Source organism: Theropithecus gelada, chromosome 11 (genome assembly GCF_003255815.1).
Source record: "Theropithecus gelada isolate Dixy chromosome 11, Tgel_1.0, whole genome shotgun sequence".
In the NCBI taxonomy this organism is placed as follows: domain Eukaryota; kingdom Metazoa; phylum Chordata; class Mammalia; order Primates; family Cercopithecidae; genus Theropithecus; species Theropithecus gelada.
The window spans coordinates 63315867-63336349 of record NC_037679.1 but is presented as its reverse complement, the minus strand read 5'-3'; the positions used below and the strand labels follow the sequence as shown (position 1 = coordinate 63336349).

At 44.7% G+C, this 20483-nt stretch overlaps 1 protein-coding gene across 1 annotated transcript in view; it reads right to left on the bottom strand.

Moving 5' to 3' along the window:
• Positions 1-5578, bottom strand: part of TXNRD1 (thioredoxin reductase 1) — a 138532-nt gene extending 132954 nt beyond the window's left edge. Inside the window, exon 1 of the mRNA XM_025402671.1 lies at positions 5444-5578. Within this exon, the coding sequence (XP_025258456.1) occupies positions 5444-5534 (91 nt within the window). The 5' untranslated portion in view covers positions 5535-5578. The remainder of the gene's footprint in view (positions 1-5443) is intronic.
• Between the last annotated feature and the right edge of the window lie 14905 nt (positions 5579-20483).

Below are 20483 nucleotides of genomic sequence, written 5' to 3'. Positions count from 1 at the left end.
TTTTTAAAAAAAAAAAAAAAAAAAAAAAAAACCAAACAAACAAAAAATCCAACAGGTAGTTTTGTTGCTGTTTTTTTTTTTTTGAGACAGGGTCTCCGTCTGTCACCCAGGCTGGAGTGCAGGAGCCTGATCATGGCTCACTGCAGCCTCGATCTCCCACACTCATGCGATCCTCCCACCTTAACCTCCTGAATAGGTGTGACTAACAGGCGCATGCCACCATGCTCAGCTATTTGTTTTTGCAGAGACTGAGGCTCACTTTGTTGCCCAGGCTGGTCTTGAATTCCTGGTGTCAAGCGATCCTCCCACCTGGGCCTCCCAAAGTGCTAGGAATACAGGCATGAGCCACCACACCCAGCCAGATAGTTTGTTTTTAACACCAAAGAGTAATTTGTGATAGTCATTTATAGTTATATACATGTAAACTAGTTTCTACCAGCAAAGTAATGCTCAGAGCTAGAAAGTAGGATATAAGGAATATTCATGAAATATTCCCTGATGTTTTATGAAGGTAAAGAAAAGGCATTAACAGATTAATTCCTTCTTTCAAGTTCTTTCAAGAATTTAATCCAACTGCAAATCTAAAATACCCCTTTTTTTTTTATAGACAGTTTTGCTCTCATCACCCAGGCTGCAGTGCAATGGCGAACCTCTGCCTCCTAGATTCAAGCAATTCTCCTGCCTCAGCCTTCTGAGTAGCAGGGATTACAGGCGTGTGCCACCACACCCAACTAATTTTGTATTTTTTTTTAGTAGAGATGGGGTTTGACCATGTTGGCCAGACTGGTCTCGAACTCCTGACTTCAGATGATTCACCTGCCTTGGCCTCCCAAAGTGCTGGGATTACAGGCATGATCTACCACACCTGGCCTAAAATATACTTTTAAAAAAGCTAATTTAAAAACTTTAAATACTCAGTACACATTAATACAAAGAAGTAAACATTCAAGTTTGAAAATCCAAATAATGAGTAATGACTTTAATTTACCTGGTTAAAACCAACAAAAGGCAAGATTACACTACAATTATCTAGCACATCGTGTAATACTAACTTCTGACTGCAGACTGCATGACTGCAAGTCAGTCACGATCTTTGCTTCCACTGCAAAGCTTTCAATTTCTTCTTGGGGCGTCTGACTCACCCTTATCAGCCTCAATGATCTGCAGTAGGCACCTCCATCCCAGACTCAACCCCATTGCTAAGGATAGGCACCTCTGCCCAGAAATAGGTGATTTGACGCTGGCCTAAACACCTCACTGCAGTGTTCTCAGGCCTTGGTTCAAACAGTCACTTGAGACACCAAAAATGAAGCTTCCTGGCCCAACACCCTGAAGCTGATTTAGTAGGTCTGAAATGGAGAACAGGAAAATGAGTTTTTAATCTACACATCTCCAGCATGTAATTAATTCTCTTGCAGGTGGACTTTGGACCACACTTTGAAAAAATACTATCTCCTCTCCTTACTAGAGAAGCTGGTCAATGTTAATAGCATTGGCTTTTGGAAGATTCCTCACTTATTTAAAAAATTGCCCTTTGCCATATGAGTCATATAAACACATTTACTGATTTGTAGGGCAGTATGCCAAGGACTGCGGAAGATAAGATAGTGAACAAGACACATTCCTGCTCCTCAAAAATCCAGAAGGAAAAATGTTTGCAAGCTCATTAAAATAGAATGGAATGTGTGTCACAGAAGAAATACTAAATGCTAAATGCCAAGATGTTAACTCCCTCTGCCATTCTCCTGAAGTGTGTACCCATCTACTTTTATGATTACACATTATGACACTGCATTTTCTATGCCATTCTTCTCCATGAGACTCTATGTTCAAAGACTGAGATCAGGTCTTATTTATCCCTGAGTTCCCAGTGCCTGATAAATAATAGATGCTGGGTTGAAGAGTCATTCAAGCAAAACCTTCTGCATCATTAAGAAATTAGTTTCTTGAAACCTAACCACAGAGTTTAATTTGAGAAGGAACTGAGAGATCATATGGTACTTAAGGAAGGTGGCTAGAGTGTTTATAGATGACACACAAAAGAACATTTTTAATGTCATAGTTATGTATAATATGGGCCTGGCATGGTATACTTTGGGAGGCTGAGGCAGGAGGATCACTTGAGGCCAGGTGTTTGAGATCAGACTGGGCTATTGTTTAGTGAGATCCATCTCTACAAAAAATTTAAAAATTGAGCTAGGCATGGTGGTGTGTCCCTATAATCCTAGCTACTCAGGAGGCTGAGGCAGGAGGATTACTTGAGCCCAGCAGTTCAAAGTTGCAGTGAGCTATGATTCATGCCACTGCACTCTAGCCTGGGCAACAGAGTGAGACCCCATCTCTAGAAAAATAATCGTCATAATTATATATATATGTATGTGTATATATAGTACACACATATATATGTGTACTGGGCACAGTGGCTCACACCTGTAATCCCAGCACTCTGGGAGGCCAAGGTGGGAAGATCGCTTGAGCCCAGAAGTTTGAGACTAGCCTGGGCAACACGGCAAGACCTCATCTCTACAGAAAATAAAAAAATTAGCTGGGCTTGGTGGCACATTTTACCACACAGGAGGCTGAGGTGGGAGGATTGTTTAAGCCCAGGAGGTTGAGGCTGCAATGAGCCATGATTGGGCCATTGCACTCCAGCCTGGGCAACAGAGCAAGACCCTATTTCAAAAAAAAAAAGAAAGAAAGAAAAAGAAAAATATCTAGAATAAAGCAGTGCTTTCATAGATTAATGCTTAAAATATGCCTAAAATTAAGTTTCAAAAAGTAAATGTAAATAGGTGAAATTCTTCTATGCTGTTAGATATCAGAGTAGTGGTTGCCCTTGGTATGTGGATAAGAGACATTAGAGGGGCTCCCGGGGTACTAGAAACATTTATTTCCTCAGCTGAGTGTGGGCTGCATGCATATATTTCGTTTGTAAAAATTTAGCAAGTTGTATTATAATGAGTGAGCTTTTCTGTATTATAAAATAGTTCAGGCTGGGCGTGGTGGCTCAAGCCTGTAATCACAGCACTTTGGGAGGCTGAGGCGGACGAATCACAAGGTCAGGAGTTCAAGACCAGCCTGGCCAACATGGTAAAACCCAGTCTCTACTAAAAATACAAAGATTAGCCAGGCGTGGTGGCGGGCACCTGTTATCCCAGCTACTCGGGAGGCTGAGGGAGGAGGCAGAGATTGTGGTGAGCCAAGATCATGCCATGGCACTCCAGCCTGGGCGACAGAGCAAGACTCCATCTCGGGGGATGATAAAAAAGTGGTGTGTGTATATATATATTCCATTGTGTATGTGTGTATATATATATTCCATTGTGTATGTGTGTATATATATATTCCATTGTGTATATGTGTATATATATGTGTGTGTGTGTATATATATATATACACAAACACAATGGAATATTACTCAGCCTTAAAAAGTAAGGAAATCCTGTTGCATGCTACAACATAGATGAAACTTGAAGACAGTATGCTAAGTGAAATAAGCCAGTCACAAAAAGACGGATACTGTATGATATCAACTTATATAAGCAATCTAAAGTAGCCAAATTTCGCAGAAACAGAAAGTAGAATGGATACCAGGGGCTGGGGGAAATAGCAAACGAGAAGTTACCAAGTTGGCATGGAGTTTCAGACTTGCAAGATGAAAAAGTTCAGGGGATCTGCTTCACAACAATGTGAATATACTTAATACTGATGAACTGTACACTTAAAAATGGTTAAGATGGGCCGGGCTCAGTGGCTTATGCCTGTAATCCCAGCACTTTGGGAGGCCGAGGCAGGCGGATCACCTGCGGTTGGGAGTTCGAGACCAGCCTGACCAACATGGCAAAAACCTGTCTCTATTAAAAATACAAAATTAGCCAGGCATGGTGGTGCATGCCTGTAATCCCAGCTACTTGGGAGGCTGAGGCAGGAGAATGGGAGGTGGAGGTTGAGGTGAGCCAAGATAGCGCTATTGCACTCCAGCCTGGGCAACAAGAGTAAAACTCCGTCTCAAAAAAAAAAAAAAAAAAAAATTGTTAAGATGGTAAATTTTTGTGTTGTTTTACCAACACAAAAAGAATGTAGCTAATGAAAAACAGTAAATAAATGGCAGGACATAGATATCAAGAAGATCCTGAGGACGGTACATGAAAGGTCAATTTGGGATGCACCTGCTCAAACTCCTTCATTGTACTAATGGCCACAAATTAGCTGCCTGACCTTGACCTTGCCTGACCTTGCTCCTACCCTGTTCCTTTATTCTTCCCTTCCCCCAATCCAAGTCCTCAACTCCAGGAGGATATGCAGGCCTCCCTATCTCTGGCATGGTCTCACTGGCTGCTTCCCCTAACAAGAATGTTCTTCCTTCAGACACCTCTGCCAAATCGTGCCTCATCTATGGAAGCTGCCATCCCCACTTGGCTGTTTTTACCACTACTCTTAGCCCTTCACCATATGCTGCCTTGTAACCAAATTGTAAGCCCTTGAAAGAGACAGATCCTACAGCATTTAATAATTCCAGCCATTGGGCAAGGCACTTTTTGGAGACTCACTTTCTCAAGGCTATAGAAAAGGTGGAGGCGCCAATACGATGATGGCCAGGGCTTTGGAGTCAGATGGCCTCAACTTGTATCCTAGCTCTTCCACTTACTAGTTGTGTGCTTTGGGTAAGTTTTATAACCTCTTTGCCTCTCAGTTTCTTTTTCTGTATAATGGGGTTTATGAGAAATCTCTCAGTATCGCTGGAAAGATGAACCGAGATTATTACCCACGTCCACTGCTTCCAAAGGCCCCTCTCACGTCAGTGCTTAGTAACCACTAGCCATTATTGGCATTATCCGGACAATGGAGAAGAGACTGGGAGCTTTCTGTCTTGAAGAACAAGTGAAAGGATAAAGCAGAACGATCGTGGGGCAAATGTGCCCAAAATTCAAGGGGATGGAGAAAGGGGATAGGGAAGGCGTGTGGGACAAGATTCTCCATGGAGGAGGATGCTGGGAGTGGGCCAGGGGCTTCTGGAGAGGTGAAAGGGCACCCCCGGACTCTGGCGGTTTGGGCGCTTCCCCCGTAACGTTTCTTTGGAAACACGGTGCATGTAGGAAGAGGACGCCCTCACGGCCCCAGAGCGAAATCAGGCGGGTCGCTGCCTCTCGGTTCGGTTTCCGACAGGTTTCCGGGTAGGTCCTAGCGGCGGGCCCACTCCTCCTTCCGCCTCCCACCTCTCTCACAACAAGCGGGCGGGGCAGCCCTCAGCCGGCCGCCGGCCTCCGTCTCCCGCGGTGACCCGGGGGAGCGTTTCGGGGGTCTCCAGCGTGGCGTGCGGTCCGTCACTGACTCCAGTGAGAGGCTTCAAGGCCAGGGCTCCGGGGCATTTTATCCCCAACCCCGGCCGGAAGGCCCGCTTCGGCCCGCCGACCTGGGACCAGGTCTTCGCCCTTGGTCGTACCTGACCTACGGCGGCCACCACCGTTCTTGCCTTTGGTGTGCAGCTCCGGTGGGGCGGCTACCGCCACCGCCTTGCCCTCGGTGCAGCCCATATCGCACAAGGCCCTGTGGGAACTGACGGGGACGAAGGACGCCTGGCGGAGGCCGCGCGCCCCCTGCCGGCCGCGGGCCGGAGAACGCGGTGGGCGGGGCGCGCGGTGGGCGGGGCGCTCGGTGACATCCCCGAAGTCACAGCCCGTGTATCTTCAAGGTCGTGAATTTTTTTTAAAACAGGAAAGATCGGTTGCTAAAGGTAAATCGGAAAATGCAGAAATTGAAAAGAGAAAAGAGAAAGCGCACCACCCAAAATCTTATCCTTCGGCCGGGCGCGGTGGCTTACGCCTGTGCACTTTGGGAGGCCGAGGTGGGAGGATCGATCACTTGAGCCCAGGAGTTCAAGACCATCCTGGGCAATGTAGGGTAACCCCGTTTCTACAAAAAATAATTTTAAAAAATTTATCCTTCAAACAAACTACTTTTGCTGTGTTTACTATTTCTTTGAAGTTTTTCACCTCTATGCATAGTTTGGCATCCAGCATCTCACTTAATACTAGTATTTTCCATACTATTACATAGTCTTGTAAGCCTCCCAGATAACCACCTGGCTTCCACTCTCACTTCAGTCTTTGCCTCTTTGACCGTAGATGAAGCATACACTGAACATCGTAGTTTTTTTTTTTAAATACACTTTATTTTTTAGAGCAGTCTTAAGTTCACAGCAAAAAGACCATCCTATTTAAACAGAAATCTGGTCATGGCACCCTCAACTCTACCCCCACCCTTTACTTTACTCTATTTTATTTTTACCAGCACTGAGAGCCTTCTAACTTACCCTATATTCTCTGTCACCTGCTCCCACTCCCTCCGCCAGCCTCCCCACGACACCCTGCCCATGTAAATGCTGCCAAAATAGCACATTTGCATTATTTTCTTGTATCCCAAATGCCCTTGGCCTTCAGCTTGGGCCAGGTGGCCTCCCCCACCTCCTTGAATAGTGCCTGAGCCATTATAGGAATTCAGTATTGAAGGAAAGCAGGGAAGAAGCAGGGAAACATTAATTTGAATAATTATAATAATGTAATAGTCCATCCAATAGAGCTACTGGATGATTATGTAATCTATTATTGGATGTTTAGTTTGTTTTTTATTTTAAACAATTATGGATAAGGCTGCAGGGAACATCTTTGTGTTTACAGTTTTAAGGCTCTCATTACACATTGCCAAAATTGCTTTTCTGGAACTGTGGTTCCCATTTGAACTCCTACTACTAATGAATGAGAGTGATTTTTTAACACCAAAACCCATTGCAGCACATCAGGTGCACAGTCACTGTTCTCAATCAGTGCAGTGCTCTGTTTTTCGTTCTTTCAATTAACTAACATATGGTAAGCATCCACCTTATGCCTGGCTTTGTTCTAGGGTTACAAGATGACTAACTCAAATTCCCTGGTCTCAAGGAACTTCCACCCCAGCTGAGATTTAGTGAATTTGTCTGGTCACCAGATGCGTGGCAACGGTGTGGGCCCTTTGTTTTGATTTGGGTTTGTGGACAAGCTTGTATCCTGCTTCTCTGGAGAGAAGCCCAGAGTCAAAATGCTCTTGGAAAACACTGGGTGTTTATTTGTTTAAACACAGAAAACAAATAAAACTGAATCAAAGGCTTTTAATAATAGACACTGCACAAAGCTAAAGTAAATCTCTTTTTTTTGGGGGGGGGGGATGGAGTTTCGCTCTTGTTGCCCAAGCTAGAGTGCAATGGCGCGATCTTGGCTCACTGTAACCTCCGCCTCCCAGATTCAAGTGATTCTCCTGCCTCAGCCTCCCAAGTAGCTGGGATTACAGGCATCAACCACCATGCCTGGCTAATTTTTCGTATTTACTAGAAAAAGGGTTTCACCATGTTGGTCAGTCTAGTCTCGAACTCCTGACCTCAGGTGATCCACCCGCCTCAGTCTCCCAAAGTGCTCGGATTATAGGTGTGAGCCACTGTGCCTGGCCCTAAAGTAAATCCTAATAACAACTTCTTCCAAGTGGTTGTTGTCTCTAGTAACTAATGCAACTAAGCCAGAACCCTTTAAAAGCAAAGTTCCCTCCCTCTGCAAGCCAGGTCTACAATTCCTTAGTTCCACTGGAATGACTGTTTCAGAGATCTTTTTAAAAATATGCTATTCAATTTGTTGAAATTACCATTTTATCATCAAAATTCCAGCTTTGGCTCTCATGTCTTTTTCTCTATTTAGTACATATATTTAACTAAAATGATGGCTTTCCTGTTTTTTTAAATACCTAGGCAAAAGTATCTGAGAGTCATGTGCCTACCTTTGTCATCCTATCATACGTATAATAGCCAACAATTTGCTGGGTACTTAAGATGAGTCAGGCATCCTGCTAAGTCCTTTACTGGCATAAAAGTATGCTCATCTCATGTTATTCCTGCAAGAGCCACATTTAGAAGGGTCTCTTATTATTCCTGTTTTACAGAGGAGAATCCTGATGCTCAGGGGATTAATTGCACAGGATTACACAGCTTGATACTGAAATCCAGGTTTCCTGATTTCCAAGCCTCTGCTCTTAACCACTGACCTCTCTTATTACTATGACATTGCACTCCACTAATTCCTATACATGAAAAGAATGTTTCCCCGGGAAATTTTTTTTTTTTTTTTTTGAGATGGAGTCTCACTCCATCACCAAGGCTGGAGTGCACTGGCGCCATCTTGGCTCATTGCAACCTCCACCTCCTGGGTTCAAGCAGTTCTCCTGCCTCAGCCTCCTGAGTAGCTGGGACTATAGGTGCACGCCACCACACCCGGCTACTTTTTTGTATTTTTAGTAGAGACAGGGTTTCACTACGTTGGCCAGGCTGGTGTCGAACTCCAGACATTAGGTGATCTGCCTGCCTTGGCCTGCCAAAGTGCTGGGATTACAGGCGTGAGCCACCGTGCCTGGCCATTTAGTTTTAATTTAATTAAACATGATTTGTTTAAAGAGTGTCAAAAGGGAAGGCATCTCTTTTCTTTTCTTTTTTCTCTTTTTTTTTTTTTTTTTTTTTGAGATGGAGTCTTACTCTGTTGCCCAGGCTGGAGTGCAGTGGCACACTCTCAGCTCACTGCAAACTCCGCCTCTTGGGTTCAAGCAATTCTCCTGTCTCAGCCTCCTGAGTAGCTGGGATTACAGGTGTGTGCCACCACACCGGGCTAAGTTTTTATATTTTTGGTAGAGACGGGGTTTCACTATGTTGGCCAGGCTGGTCTCAAACTCCTGACCTCAGGTGATCCACCCGTCTAGGCCTCCCAAAGTGCTGGGATTACAGGCATGAGCCACCGTGCCTGGGGGAGGGCATCTCTTTTCTACCCAATAATAATTAATTCCCAGTCCTCATCTTACTTGGCCTATCCATGGCATATGACCCATGTTTCATAATCTCCTCCTTAGAATGATTCGCTTCCAGGGTACCACACTAACTAGATTTTCTCCTATTGTGCTGGATGCCCCTCCTCAGTCTCCTTTGCTTGTTCCTCCTCAATTTTCCTGGCACTTAATATTGAAGTGCTAAAGCTCAGTCCTCGAACTTCTCCCCTCCATTCTCTCTTAAAATCTGCATTTGCTCCTCTGGTGATCTCTTTTAGTCTCCAGGCTTTAAATGTCATCTCTCTGCTGACAACTCCCAAACTTATATTTCCTGCCGCAGCCACTTCCATGAACTCCAGGCTCACATATTCCACTGGCACCTGGCATCTCCACTTGAGTGTCTAATAAACATGTCAAGCCTAAAATGTCCAAGCAGATTGTCCCCTCCCAAACCTACTCCCATGGTCTTCCCCATCTCAGAAAATGGCAACTCCATTCTTCAAGTTGCTCAGGCCAAAAACCTTGGCGTCATCCTTGATTCTTCTCTCTCATACTCCACCTTCAATTGACCAGCAAGTCCTGTCTACTCTACCTTCAAATGATATTTTAAAATGAATAAATTGGCTTGGCATGGTGGCTCACACCTATAATCCCAGCACTTTGGGAGGCTGAGGTGGCTGGATCACGAGGTCAGGAGATCAAGACCATCCTGGCTAACACAGTGAAACCCCATCTCTATTAAAAAAAAAAATACAAAAAAATTAGCCGGAAAAATTAGCCGGGCGTGATGGCGGGTGCCTGTAGTCCCAGCGACTCCGGGAGGCTGAGGCAGGAGAATGGAGTGCACCTGGGAGGCGGAGCTTGCAGTTAACCAAGATTGAGCCACTGCATTCCAGCCTGGGAGACAAATGATATTTTAAAATGAATAAATTGGCTGGGCATGGTGGCTCACATCTATAATCCCAGCACTTTGGGAGGCCAAGGCTGGTGGATCACCTGAGGTCAGGAGTTCGAGACCAGCCTGGCCAACATGATGAAACCCCATCTCTACTAAAAATACAAAAATTAGCCAGGCGTGGTGGCATGCACCTGTAATCCCAGCTACTCGGGAGGCTGAGGCAGGAGAATCACTTGAACCCAGGAGGCGGAGGTTGCAGTGAGCTGAGGTCACACCATGGCACTCCAGCCTGGGTGACAAGAGCAAGACTCTGTCTTAAAAAAAAAAAATTGTATATTTATATATGAAAACATTTTGAATATGGACTGGATACTTAATATTGTTAATGTTTTATTTGTGATTCTATTTTTGTAGTAAGGTTTTTGAAAAGTAGTTTTCTTTTAGAGATACATCCTGAAATAGTCACAACTGAAATTATTATATATCTAGGATTAAAAAAATAATAATCTAATAGGTCAGGCATGGTGGCTCAAGCCTGTAATCCCAGCACTTTGGGAACCTGAGGCAGGCAGATCACTTGGGTCAAGAGTTCAAGATCAGCCTGTCCAACATGGTGAAACCCCGTCTCTACTAAAAATACAAAAAAAATTAGCCAGGCATGGTGGTGCACGCCTGTAATCCCACCCACTCAGGAGGCTGAGGCAGGAGAATCGCTTGAACCTGGGAGGTGGAGGTTGCAGTGAACTGAGATTGCACCACTGCACTGCATCCTAGGCGACAGAGTGAGACTCTATTTCAAAGAAAATGTAAAAAAAGAAAAGAAAAAGTCTGGGCGCGGTGGCTCATGCCTATAATCCCAGCACTTTGGGAGGCTGAGGCGGGCAGATCACCTGAGGTCAGGCGTTTGAGACCAGCCTGACCAACTTGGAGAAACCCCGTCTCTACTAAAAATACAAAATTAGCCGAGTGTGGTGGTGCATGCCTGTAATCCCAGCTACTCGGGAGGCTGAGGCAGGAGAATTGCTTGAACCCGGGAGGCAGAGGTTGCAGTGAGCCGAGATCGTGCCATTGCACTCCAGCCTGGGTAACAAGAACGAAACTCCATCTCAAAAAAAAAAAAAGAAAGAAAGAAAGAAAGAAAAAATAATCTAATATATTGGGTGGAGATAAGGATAAAATAAGATTGGTCAAATGTAGTTGTTGAAATTGGCTGCCAGGTACATGGGGATTCATTCCACTTTTTCTCTAATTTATATGTTGGACATTTTCCATAATAAGAAGTTTTAAAAAGGTATCTAAAACCTGATCACTTCTCAGCATCTTCGCTGCTACTGTCACCCATCACCTGCCTACTGCAACAGCCTCCTGAAGGTCTCTGCTTCTGCCCTGTCCCCCGCCCCCCACTTTTCTCCCCTCTCCCTTCCTGCTATTGCAGTAGGTCAACCAGAGGGATCCTGTTAAAATTATGTCACTCCTCTGCTTAGAAATTTCCATGGCTCTCAATGTCCTTAAAGTGAAACCAGTGGCCTAAAAGGTCCTAATAAGAGGTATCGCGAGCCTGTCCCTTAGCGACCTCCTTTTTGCTTTTTCCTCTATGCTCACCCGCTTCCAGCCGCAGTGGACTCCTTTCTTCCTTAAGACCCACCAAACACACTCCCAACTCAAGCTTTTGCATTGGCTGTTCCTTCCGCCAGAACTGCTCTTCCCTCACTTATCCACATGGCTCACTCTCTTGCTCTCTTCAGATATGACTCAAAATGCACCTTCTCAATCAAGATTTCCCTGGCCACTAATTTTAAACTTGAAAGCCCCCTGGCTCTGCTGCTGACTCCAATGCCCCTCTTTCCTCTTCCAGGCTTTAATTTTCTCCTTAGAAAGTATCACCTTCTGGCTGGGCGTGGTGGCTCACGCCTGTAATGCCAGCACTTTGGGAGGCTGAGGAAGGCAGATAACCTGAGGTCGGGAGTTCGAGACCAGCCTGACAAACATGGAGAAACCCCATCTCTACTAAAAATACAAAATTAGCCAGGTGTGGTGGCGCATGCCTGTAATCCCAGCTACTCAGGAGGCTGAGGGAGGAGAATCACTTCAATCAAGGAGGCGGAGGTTGCAGTGAGCCGAGATTGTACCATTGCACTCCAGCCTAGGCAATAAGAGCGAAACTCTATCTAAAAAAAGAAAGGAAGGAAGGAAGGAAGGAAGAAAAGACCTTCTATATAATGCAAAATGGTAATAATATTATAACAACATAAGGTAACCTGTAATATAGCATAATAATTTGATATGTTATGCTGTAGACATTTTACATAACCATCTTGGTTATTGTCTGCCCTCCCCAAAATAATGGACACTCATCAGGGCAGGAACAGCATTCATTCACTCAGAAGTTATTTGTGGGCTGGGAGCATTGGTTCATGACTATAATCCTGTTGTGGGAAGTCAGGGACCCCAAATGGAGGGACTGACTGAAGCCGTGGCAGACGAACATAAATTGTGAAGACTTCATGGACATTTATTTGTTCTCCAAATTAATACTTTTATAATTTCTTACATCTGTCTTTACTGCAATCTCTGAACATAAATTGTGAAGAGTTCATGGACATTTATCACTTCCCCAATCAATACTCTTGTGATTTCCTATGCCTGTCTTTAATCTCTTAATCCCATCATCTTCGTAAGCTGAGGATGAATGTTGCCTCGGGACCCTGTGATGATTGCATTAACTTGCACAAATTGTTTAAACCATATGAAATCTGGTCACCTTGAAAAAAGAACAGGATAACAGCAATGTTCAGGGAACAAGGGAGACAACCTTAAAGCCTGGCTGCCTGTGGGCCAGATGGAACAGAGCCATATTTCTCTTCTTTCAAAAGCAAATAGGAGAAATATCGCTGAATTATTTTTCTCAGCAAGGAATAGCCCTGAGAAAGAGAATGTGTTCCTATGGGGAGGTCTCTAAAATGGCCACTGTAGGAATGTCTGTCTTATACAGTTGCAGATAAGGGATGAAATAAGCCCCGGTCTCCCACAGCACTCCCAGGCCTATTAGGACAAGGAAATTCCTGCCTAGTAAATTTTAGTCAGACCGGTTGTCTGCTCTCAAACCCTGTCTCCTGATAAGATGTTATCAATGACAGTGCATGCCCGAAACTTCACTGCAATTTTAATTTTGCTGCGGTCCTGTGATCTCGCCCTGCCTCCATTTGCCTTGTGATATTTTATTACCTTGTGAAGCATGTGATCTCTGTGACCCACACCCTATTCATACACTCCCTCCCCTTTGAAAATCACTAATAAAAACTTGCTGGTTTTGTGGCTTGGGAGGCATCATGGAACCTGCCGACATGTGATGTCTCCCCCGGACACCCAGCTTTAAAATTTCTCTCTTTGTACTCTTTCCCTTTATTTCTCAGACTGGCTGACCCTTAGGGAAATAGAAAATAACCCATGAAGAATTATCGGGGGTGGGTTCCCCCGATAATCCAGTACTTTGGGAGGCTGAGGCGGGAGGGTTGCTTGAACCCAGGCATTCAAGACCAGCCTAGGCAACATAATAAGACTCTATCTCTACAAAATAACTTAAAGAAAAAAAAACTTAATTGGACGTGGTGGCACCTGCCTGTAGTCCCAGCTACTACTTGGGAAGCTGAGGTGTGAGGATCACTTGAGCCCAGGATTTCAAAGCTGCAGTGAACCGTGATCACACCCCTATACTCCAGCCTGGGTGACAAAGTGAGACCCTGTCTCTAAGAAAAAAAAAAATTACTTATGGAGCCCTTGCTGTGTGCAGGCCACTATTCTAGTTGCCACAGGATAATACTTTATAGAATTCACCACCCTCCTTCCACCTCTACCATAATTTTCAGTATGAGATGATTGATGGAAAAGCCACCATCAGACCATATTCAGAACATGCCATTTAAAATAAAACCATCAGTACACCTCAAAGGACCTCTCCACAGTTGCAGTTTTATCAATAAGACCCTAAAGTCTCAACAAGATCAGGTTCCACGATTACTTGGTTAATCTCTAAGTGCTGGCAATTCAGATACAGTGCATTTCTGGAATGGGTTTGAGGAATACTCTGTTCTAGTTAAATCTGTTGGCCTTACATGGACTTCCCTCCTCCTGCCTGCTCCTTGTACCATCATTCATGGTTACAATTATCCCTAGCCAGCCAAGTTCTGCTCATTCTACCTCCTAAATCTCTCTCTAATCCTTCTGCTGCTCCCCAGCCCTACAGCCAGTGTCTTGGTCTCCCCACCCTTCATTCCCCACACCCCACCTTGATGATAGTCCTAACCACAGTGTCTTCTTCACCTTCAGTCTTGTCCCCATCACATCCTTCCTCTGCGTGGATGCCCACAAGTCCTTCTGTGACATTTCTGCCTCATGCAGCTCCCAAAACCTGCATCCATTCAGCACACATATTCAACACCTGTTCCAGGCCAATAAGTCACTGTGGGAGGAGCCAGGACTCCAAAGGAGAATAAAACAAAACAAGCTTCCTGCCATCTCAGTGTGGATGGAAGAGAGGAGAGACACAAAAACCAACATGCGAATTCCTGAGCATGGCACAGGAGTTGACCCTTCATTAGTCTGCGTCTCCCACTGCTTTCCCCAAAGCGAAGTGCACTGTAAAGCCACATCACCTGCGGGCTGCCCTTCCTGGGCTGACTTATCTCTACCCCTCTTTCAGCAATGGGCTTGCTGGGCCAGGTGCTTCCAGAACATTCTGTCCTACTATCGTTGCACTTGGGCTGCATGGTACTGATTTCTCAGAGCAGCTGCAGAATGTCTCTTACAGAGGACTTCAAAGGGCAGAGACTGGATAGAGAAAGAACCTGAAGCTGGGTTGACCAAGTACTTCACATGAGATCGTGAAAACTCTATATCAAGAAATAGCTGTGGCTGGGAGGCTGGGAGGAGGGAACAACTAAAGTTCCCCCAAGCTACCCTGTGATACCATTATGGTTTTACCTATAAGATTGTGAACTTGTTAAGGGCAGCCTGTGTCTAATTCACCTTGTGTCCCTGGGACCCAGCTAAGTGCTTAGGAGAATTATGTAAACAGCCTACAGCAAAACATCAATCACCAATTATATATTGAAAATAATTCTAGGCTGGGCATGGTGGCACATACATGTAATCCCAGCACTTTGGGAGGGCAAGGCAGGTGGATCACCTGAGGTCAGGAGTTCAAGACCAGCCTGGACAACATGGAGAAACCCCGTCTCTACTAAAAATACAAAATTAGCCAGGCGTGGTGGTACATGTCTGTAATCCCAGCTACTCAGGAGGCTGAGGCAAGAGAATCGCTTGGATCTGGGAGGCGGAGGTTGCAGTGAACTGAGATTGCACCATTGCACTCCAACCTGGGCAACAAGAGTAAAACTCCGTCTCAAAAACAAAACAAACAAACAAACAACCAAACTAAAAACAAAAAAAAATTAGCTGGGTGTGGTGGTGCACACCTGTAATCCCATCTACTCGGGAGGCTGAGGCAGGAGAATCTCTTGAACCTGGGAGGTGGAGACTGAAGTAAGCCAAGATCACACCACTGCATCCCAGCCAGGGGGACAGAGCAAGGCTCTGTCTGAAAAGAAAAGAAAAGAAAAGAAAAGAAAAGAAAGGAGAGGAGAGGAGAGGAGAGGAAAGGAAAGGAGAATAAAAGAAAATAAAACGTTCTAGTTATTTGAACTTTCTGGTTGTTTGAATTTTGCACTGAAATTTAGACTTTAGGGCCATTTCCCTAGATCTAATTTCTCTAATATTCAAATTTTTTGCTTGAGTCACACACAAACTGTGTTACATTTTAAAAGTGATTGTAAAACGTAGTCACCTATTTGTAAGACCATCTGTGGTCTAGTCACTCAACCAAACATGCAGACAACATAAAGATGAAATGAATGTTGGTTTCTTTTATTATAGTTTGATGAATGGGAAGGTGGACTCCAAACCACCTGTGGTGGGTCAATGGAAGAGGAACCTGGAGGGTTTGTTGCACCTAATGCAGTCCAGTCAGGATCAGTCTGTGCCTCAAAAGGTGCCTGTCCTGGCACCACTGAAATCCTAGGGAAGCAGAGTGGGAAGCCAGGCTTTTTTTTTTTCTCTCCTTTTTTTGAGACAAAGTCTCACTCTGTTGCCCAGGCTGGAGTACAGTGGCATGATCTTGGCTCACTGCAACCTCCACCTCCCGGGTTCAAGTGATTCTCATGCCTCAGCCTTCTGAGTACCTGGGATTACAGGCATGTGCCACCATTCCTGGCTAATTTTTATATTTTTAGTAGAGACAGGGTTTCACCATGTTGTCCAGGCTGGTCTCAAACTCCTGGCCTCAAGTGATCCACCCACCTCTGCCTCCCAAAGTGCTGGGATTTCAGGTGTGAGCCACTATGCCCAGCCCCAGGAAGCCAGGCTTTTTCTTTTTATCATACAGACCTAAATTGGAGTCTTACTTCTTGCATTCATTAGTTTGTGATTTTGAGTAAGTTACTGAACTTCTTTGAGGTTCCATCTTCCTTATAACATGAGAACTATAGGCTAGGCATGGCAGCTCATACCTGTAATCTGAACACTTTGGGAGGTCAAAGCAAAAGGATTGCTTGAGCCCGGGAGTTTGAGACCAGTTTGGGCAACATAGCAAGACCCTGTCTTTAAAAAAAAAAAAACAACAAATAAATAAATTCACCAGGCGTGGTGGCACATACCTGTAGTCCCAGTTACTCTGGAGGTGATTAAAAGCCAACCAGTTTGAACCCAGGAGTTCAAGGCTGGAGTGAGCTATGATGGCACCACTGTACTCCAGCCTGCACGACAGAGCCAGACCCTGCCTGTAAAATAAAATGGGAACTATTATAATACCTATGTGGCATGATAGCTCTGAAGATAAAAAATAAAAGCAAGCAATCAGCATGGTAAATGGCACACAGTAGACACTCAAGAAATGAATGTTTTCTGCCTTTCCCTGCTGGCTGTGTTCTACAAAGGTCTCCTGTGAAAAATTCCAAATACTCTTACAGGATTTGGCATTGTTGCTGATACGGGAGGAGGGCAGGGAAATGCTGGGTAGAAAAGGGCAGGGTCCCTGGCGAGGGCTCCACTCTCAGGCCTGTGCCCACAGGCCTAGATAAGGACAGGCATTTCTGTTTTCACGCCTTGCCTTTTGGCCCACCACACGCCCCCATCCTGTGCCCATAAAAACCCAGGATTGTAGTGGGCACACGCACAAGTGGCTGGACGTCAAGAGGAACAGAGGAGCACACCAACAGACACCAGCAGACATCAGCAGGCCAGTGACAGCAGAACGACATGGACGCCAAGGGGAATTTGGCCGAGGGCAGTCAGAGGAGAGTCCTCTGGGCGGCCTGACTTCAGGGGAAGACAACCTTCACACTCTGGCTTCCCATCCATCTTCCCCCTTCTTCCCATCTATTTTCCCCCTTCTGGCTTCCCATCCATCTTGCTGGGAGCTACCTCCACCACCCAATAAAATCTTGCACTCATCCTCCAAGCCCCCGTGTGATCCGATTTTTCCAGTACGTTAGAGCACGGACCTGGGATACAGAAAGCCCTCTGTCCTTGGGATAAGGAAAGGGTCTAACTGAGCTGATCAACACAAGCCACCTACAGACAGCAAGGCTGAAAGAGCGTACTGTAACATACGCCAGCTGGGGCTTCAGGAGCTGTAAACACTCAACCCTGGATGCTGCCATAGGGTCGGAGTCCAAAAAACATTCCCCAGGATCTGCCCATTTGCATGCTCCCACTAGGGGTTTGAGCAGTGGGACACCAAAGAAGTGAGCCACATCCCTGTCCCATGCCCTGAGAGGGGGATAAGGGAGCTTCTCCCATTTCATTACCCCTATTTTGGCAAGTGAGGAAATTGAGACTTCAAGTCTAAACAGGGACAAAATGTTTTGCTCCTAAAAAAAGGATTCCACAATTACTTGGTTGATTTAATCTCTAAACATTAACAACCGAGATACAGTATGTTTTCCTTTATACAAAATGAGACCAGGTGCAGTGGCTGACACCTGTAATCCTGGCACTTTGGGAGGCCAAGGCAGGTGGATCGCCAGAGTCCAGGAGTTCAAGACCAGCCTGACCAAAATGGTGAAACCCTGTTTCTACTAAAAATACAAAAATTAGTCAGGCATGGTGGCAGGCACCTGTAGTCCCAGCTACATAGGAGGCTGAGACAGGAGAATTGCTTGAACCCAGGAGGCAGAGGTTGCAGTGAGCCAAGATCACACCAATTTACACTCCAGCCTGGGCACCAGAGCAAGACTTTGTCTCAAAAAAAAAAAAGCAAAACTTGAAATTGCTTGCAATTTTTTCTGAGTCCCACAGTGATGAGAAATCCTACTAATGAGTCCCTGTAAAGAAACTTCATATAGTTTATAATTTTCTTAGGGCCTGGCTTTGTCTTCTAATACAAGAACAATTTTCTCTGCCATTTTAATTTTTTCCCCCCAGTGACTAAGAGTTGGTTAAACACATGGTTAGTACTGATTCTTGCCTCAAGAATAGTGGGTTTTTTAAAAAAAGTAATACATACATACTTTTCCCCCCCAAAATATACAAAAGAGGCCGAGCATGGTGGCTCACGCCTGTAATCCCAACACTTTGGGAGGCCAAGGCATGCAGATCATTTCGAGATGAGCTTGGCCAACATGGTGAAACCCCGTCTCTATTAAAAATACAAAAATTAGCTGGGCATGGTGGTGCATGCCTGTAATTCCAGCTACTCGGGAGGCTGGGGCATGAGTATCACTTGAACCCCAGAGGCGGCGGCTGCAGTGAGCTGAGATCGTGCCACTGCACTCCAGCCTGGGCAACAGAGCAAGACTCTGTCTGTCTCTCTCTCTCTCTCTCTCTCTCTCTCTCTCTCTCACACACACACACACACACACACACACACACACACACACACACACGAGTTTACACTAAAAAATCTCTCCCACCTTACCCCATGCCCCAAATTCCTCTACCTGGAGGCAACTATTGTTAGCATGTTCTTATGGATCTTTCTAGAGAGAATCTTTGCATTTACAATCAAAAGACAGCTTTAAGATGAAAATTAGGATGCTTTTCCTGTGTCAAGCAAATGAGGAATTTGTTTCAATGATATAACAAATCAGTCAACTTCTGGGAGTGAAGATCAGATTAGCCTAAAAAAAAACACTGAGAATTAAGAATGACTAAAGGACAACCAGCTTGGGAACAAATTTGATTTTTATTTTATTAAAATGGACTTTCCACTCTTGAGTTTCTGGAGCTAGGTGTCCCATGGAAAGATACTCCTGTGATTGGATTCTATCCTAAAAACAATATTGTTTGCTATCTGAAAAATAGTCCTGAGAAATCTTTATCTATACAGCAATAAAAGGAAAAAGATGGGACATAACCGTTTTCACAATTTAATGATGCTCTTACAAAGAAAGCAATTTAAGAAATGAAGCAACTCAATCGAGGAATAAGTTGATTCTAGAATTTTCAATGTAGTATTTAAATTTGATTCATCTAATGAAGAACATGGCAGGCACCGAGTAAGAACAAATCTAATTCCATACAATAGCATGTGTATTTTACCTTGGTTGACTCTAGAATTCATTTATTTAGCAGATATTTATTGAACATTTACGATGTTCCAGGCCTCCCTCATGCCAGGGACTGGGAAAAGGAGTCAAACAACTATATAATTATTATTCCTGCTTCACTCTTTATCTGTTTTTCCAGCCATTTTGTATTTATTATTTCATTTATGTCTCCCAGAAACCCTATGAGGTCCAGAGAGGTGAAATGACTTGCCTAAGGACATGCAAGGACATGTGGCAGAGTGGGAAACTTTTTTTTTTTTTTGGAGTTGGAGTCTCACTCTGTCACCCAGGTTGGAGTGCAATGGCGAGATCTCGGCTCACTCCAACCTCCGCCTTCCGAGTTCAAGTGATTCTCCTCCCTCAGCCTCCCGAGTAGCTGGAATTACAGGCATGCGCCACTACGCCTGGCTAATTTTTGTATTTTTAGTAGAGACAGGGTTTCACCATGTTGATCAGGCTGGTCTTAAACTCCTGACCTCGTGATTCACCCGCCTCAGCCTCCCAGGGTGCTGGGATTACAGGCGTGAGCCACCGTACCTGGCCCATGCATGTTTATAGCAGCATAATTTTCAATTGCAAAAATATTGCAACCAGCCCAAATGCCCATCAATCAATGAGTGGATAAAGAAAATGTTATATATATACAAACTCACACACCATGGAATACTACTGAGTCATAAAAAGGAATTAAATAATGGCATTCACCTGGATGGTGTTGGAGACCATTATTCTAAGTGAAGTCACCGAGGAATGGAAAACCAAACATTGTATGTTCTCACTTATAAGTGGGAGCTAAGCTATGAGGATACAAAGGCAATCGACTTTGGGGACTTGGGGAAAGGGTGGGAGTGGGGTGAGGAATAAAAGACTACATATTGGCTACAGTGCACACTGCTCAAGTGTTAGGTGAACCAAAATCTCAGAAATCACCACTGAAGAACTTATCCATGTAACCAAACACTACCTGTTTCCCAAAAACTTATTTAAAAAAAAGAAAAGATTATCACCACTGATATCCCAGAACTCAAAACTAAAGCTGTGATAATCCCTGGAGCCACAGAGAAGTGAAAAACTGTGAGCAGAAGGTAAGAGAAACAGATTTCTTTCTCTGTGATGCCTATTTCTGCAAACAGCCAGGCACCATGCAGAAA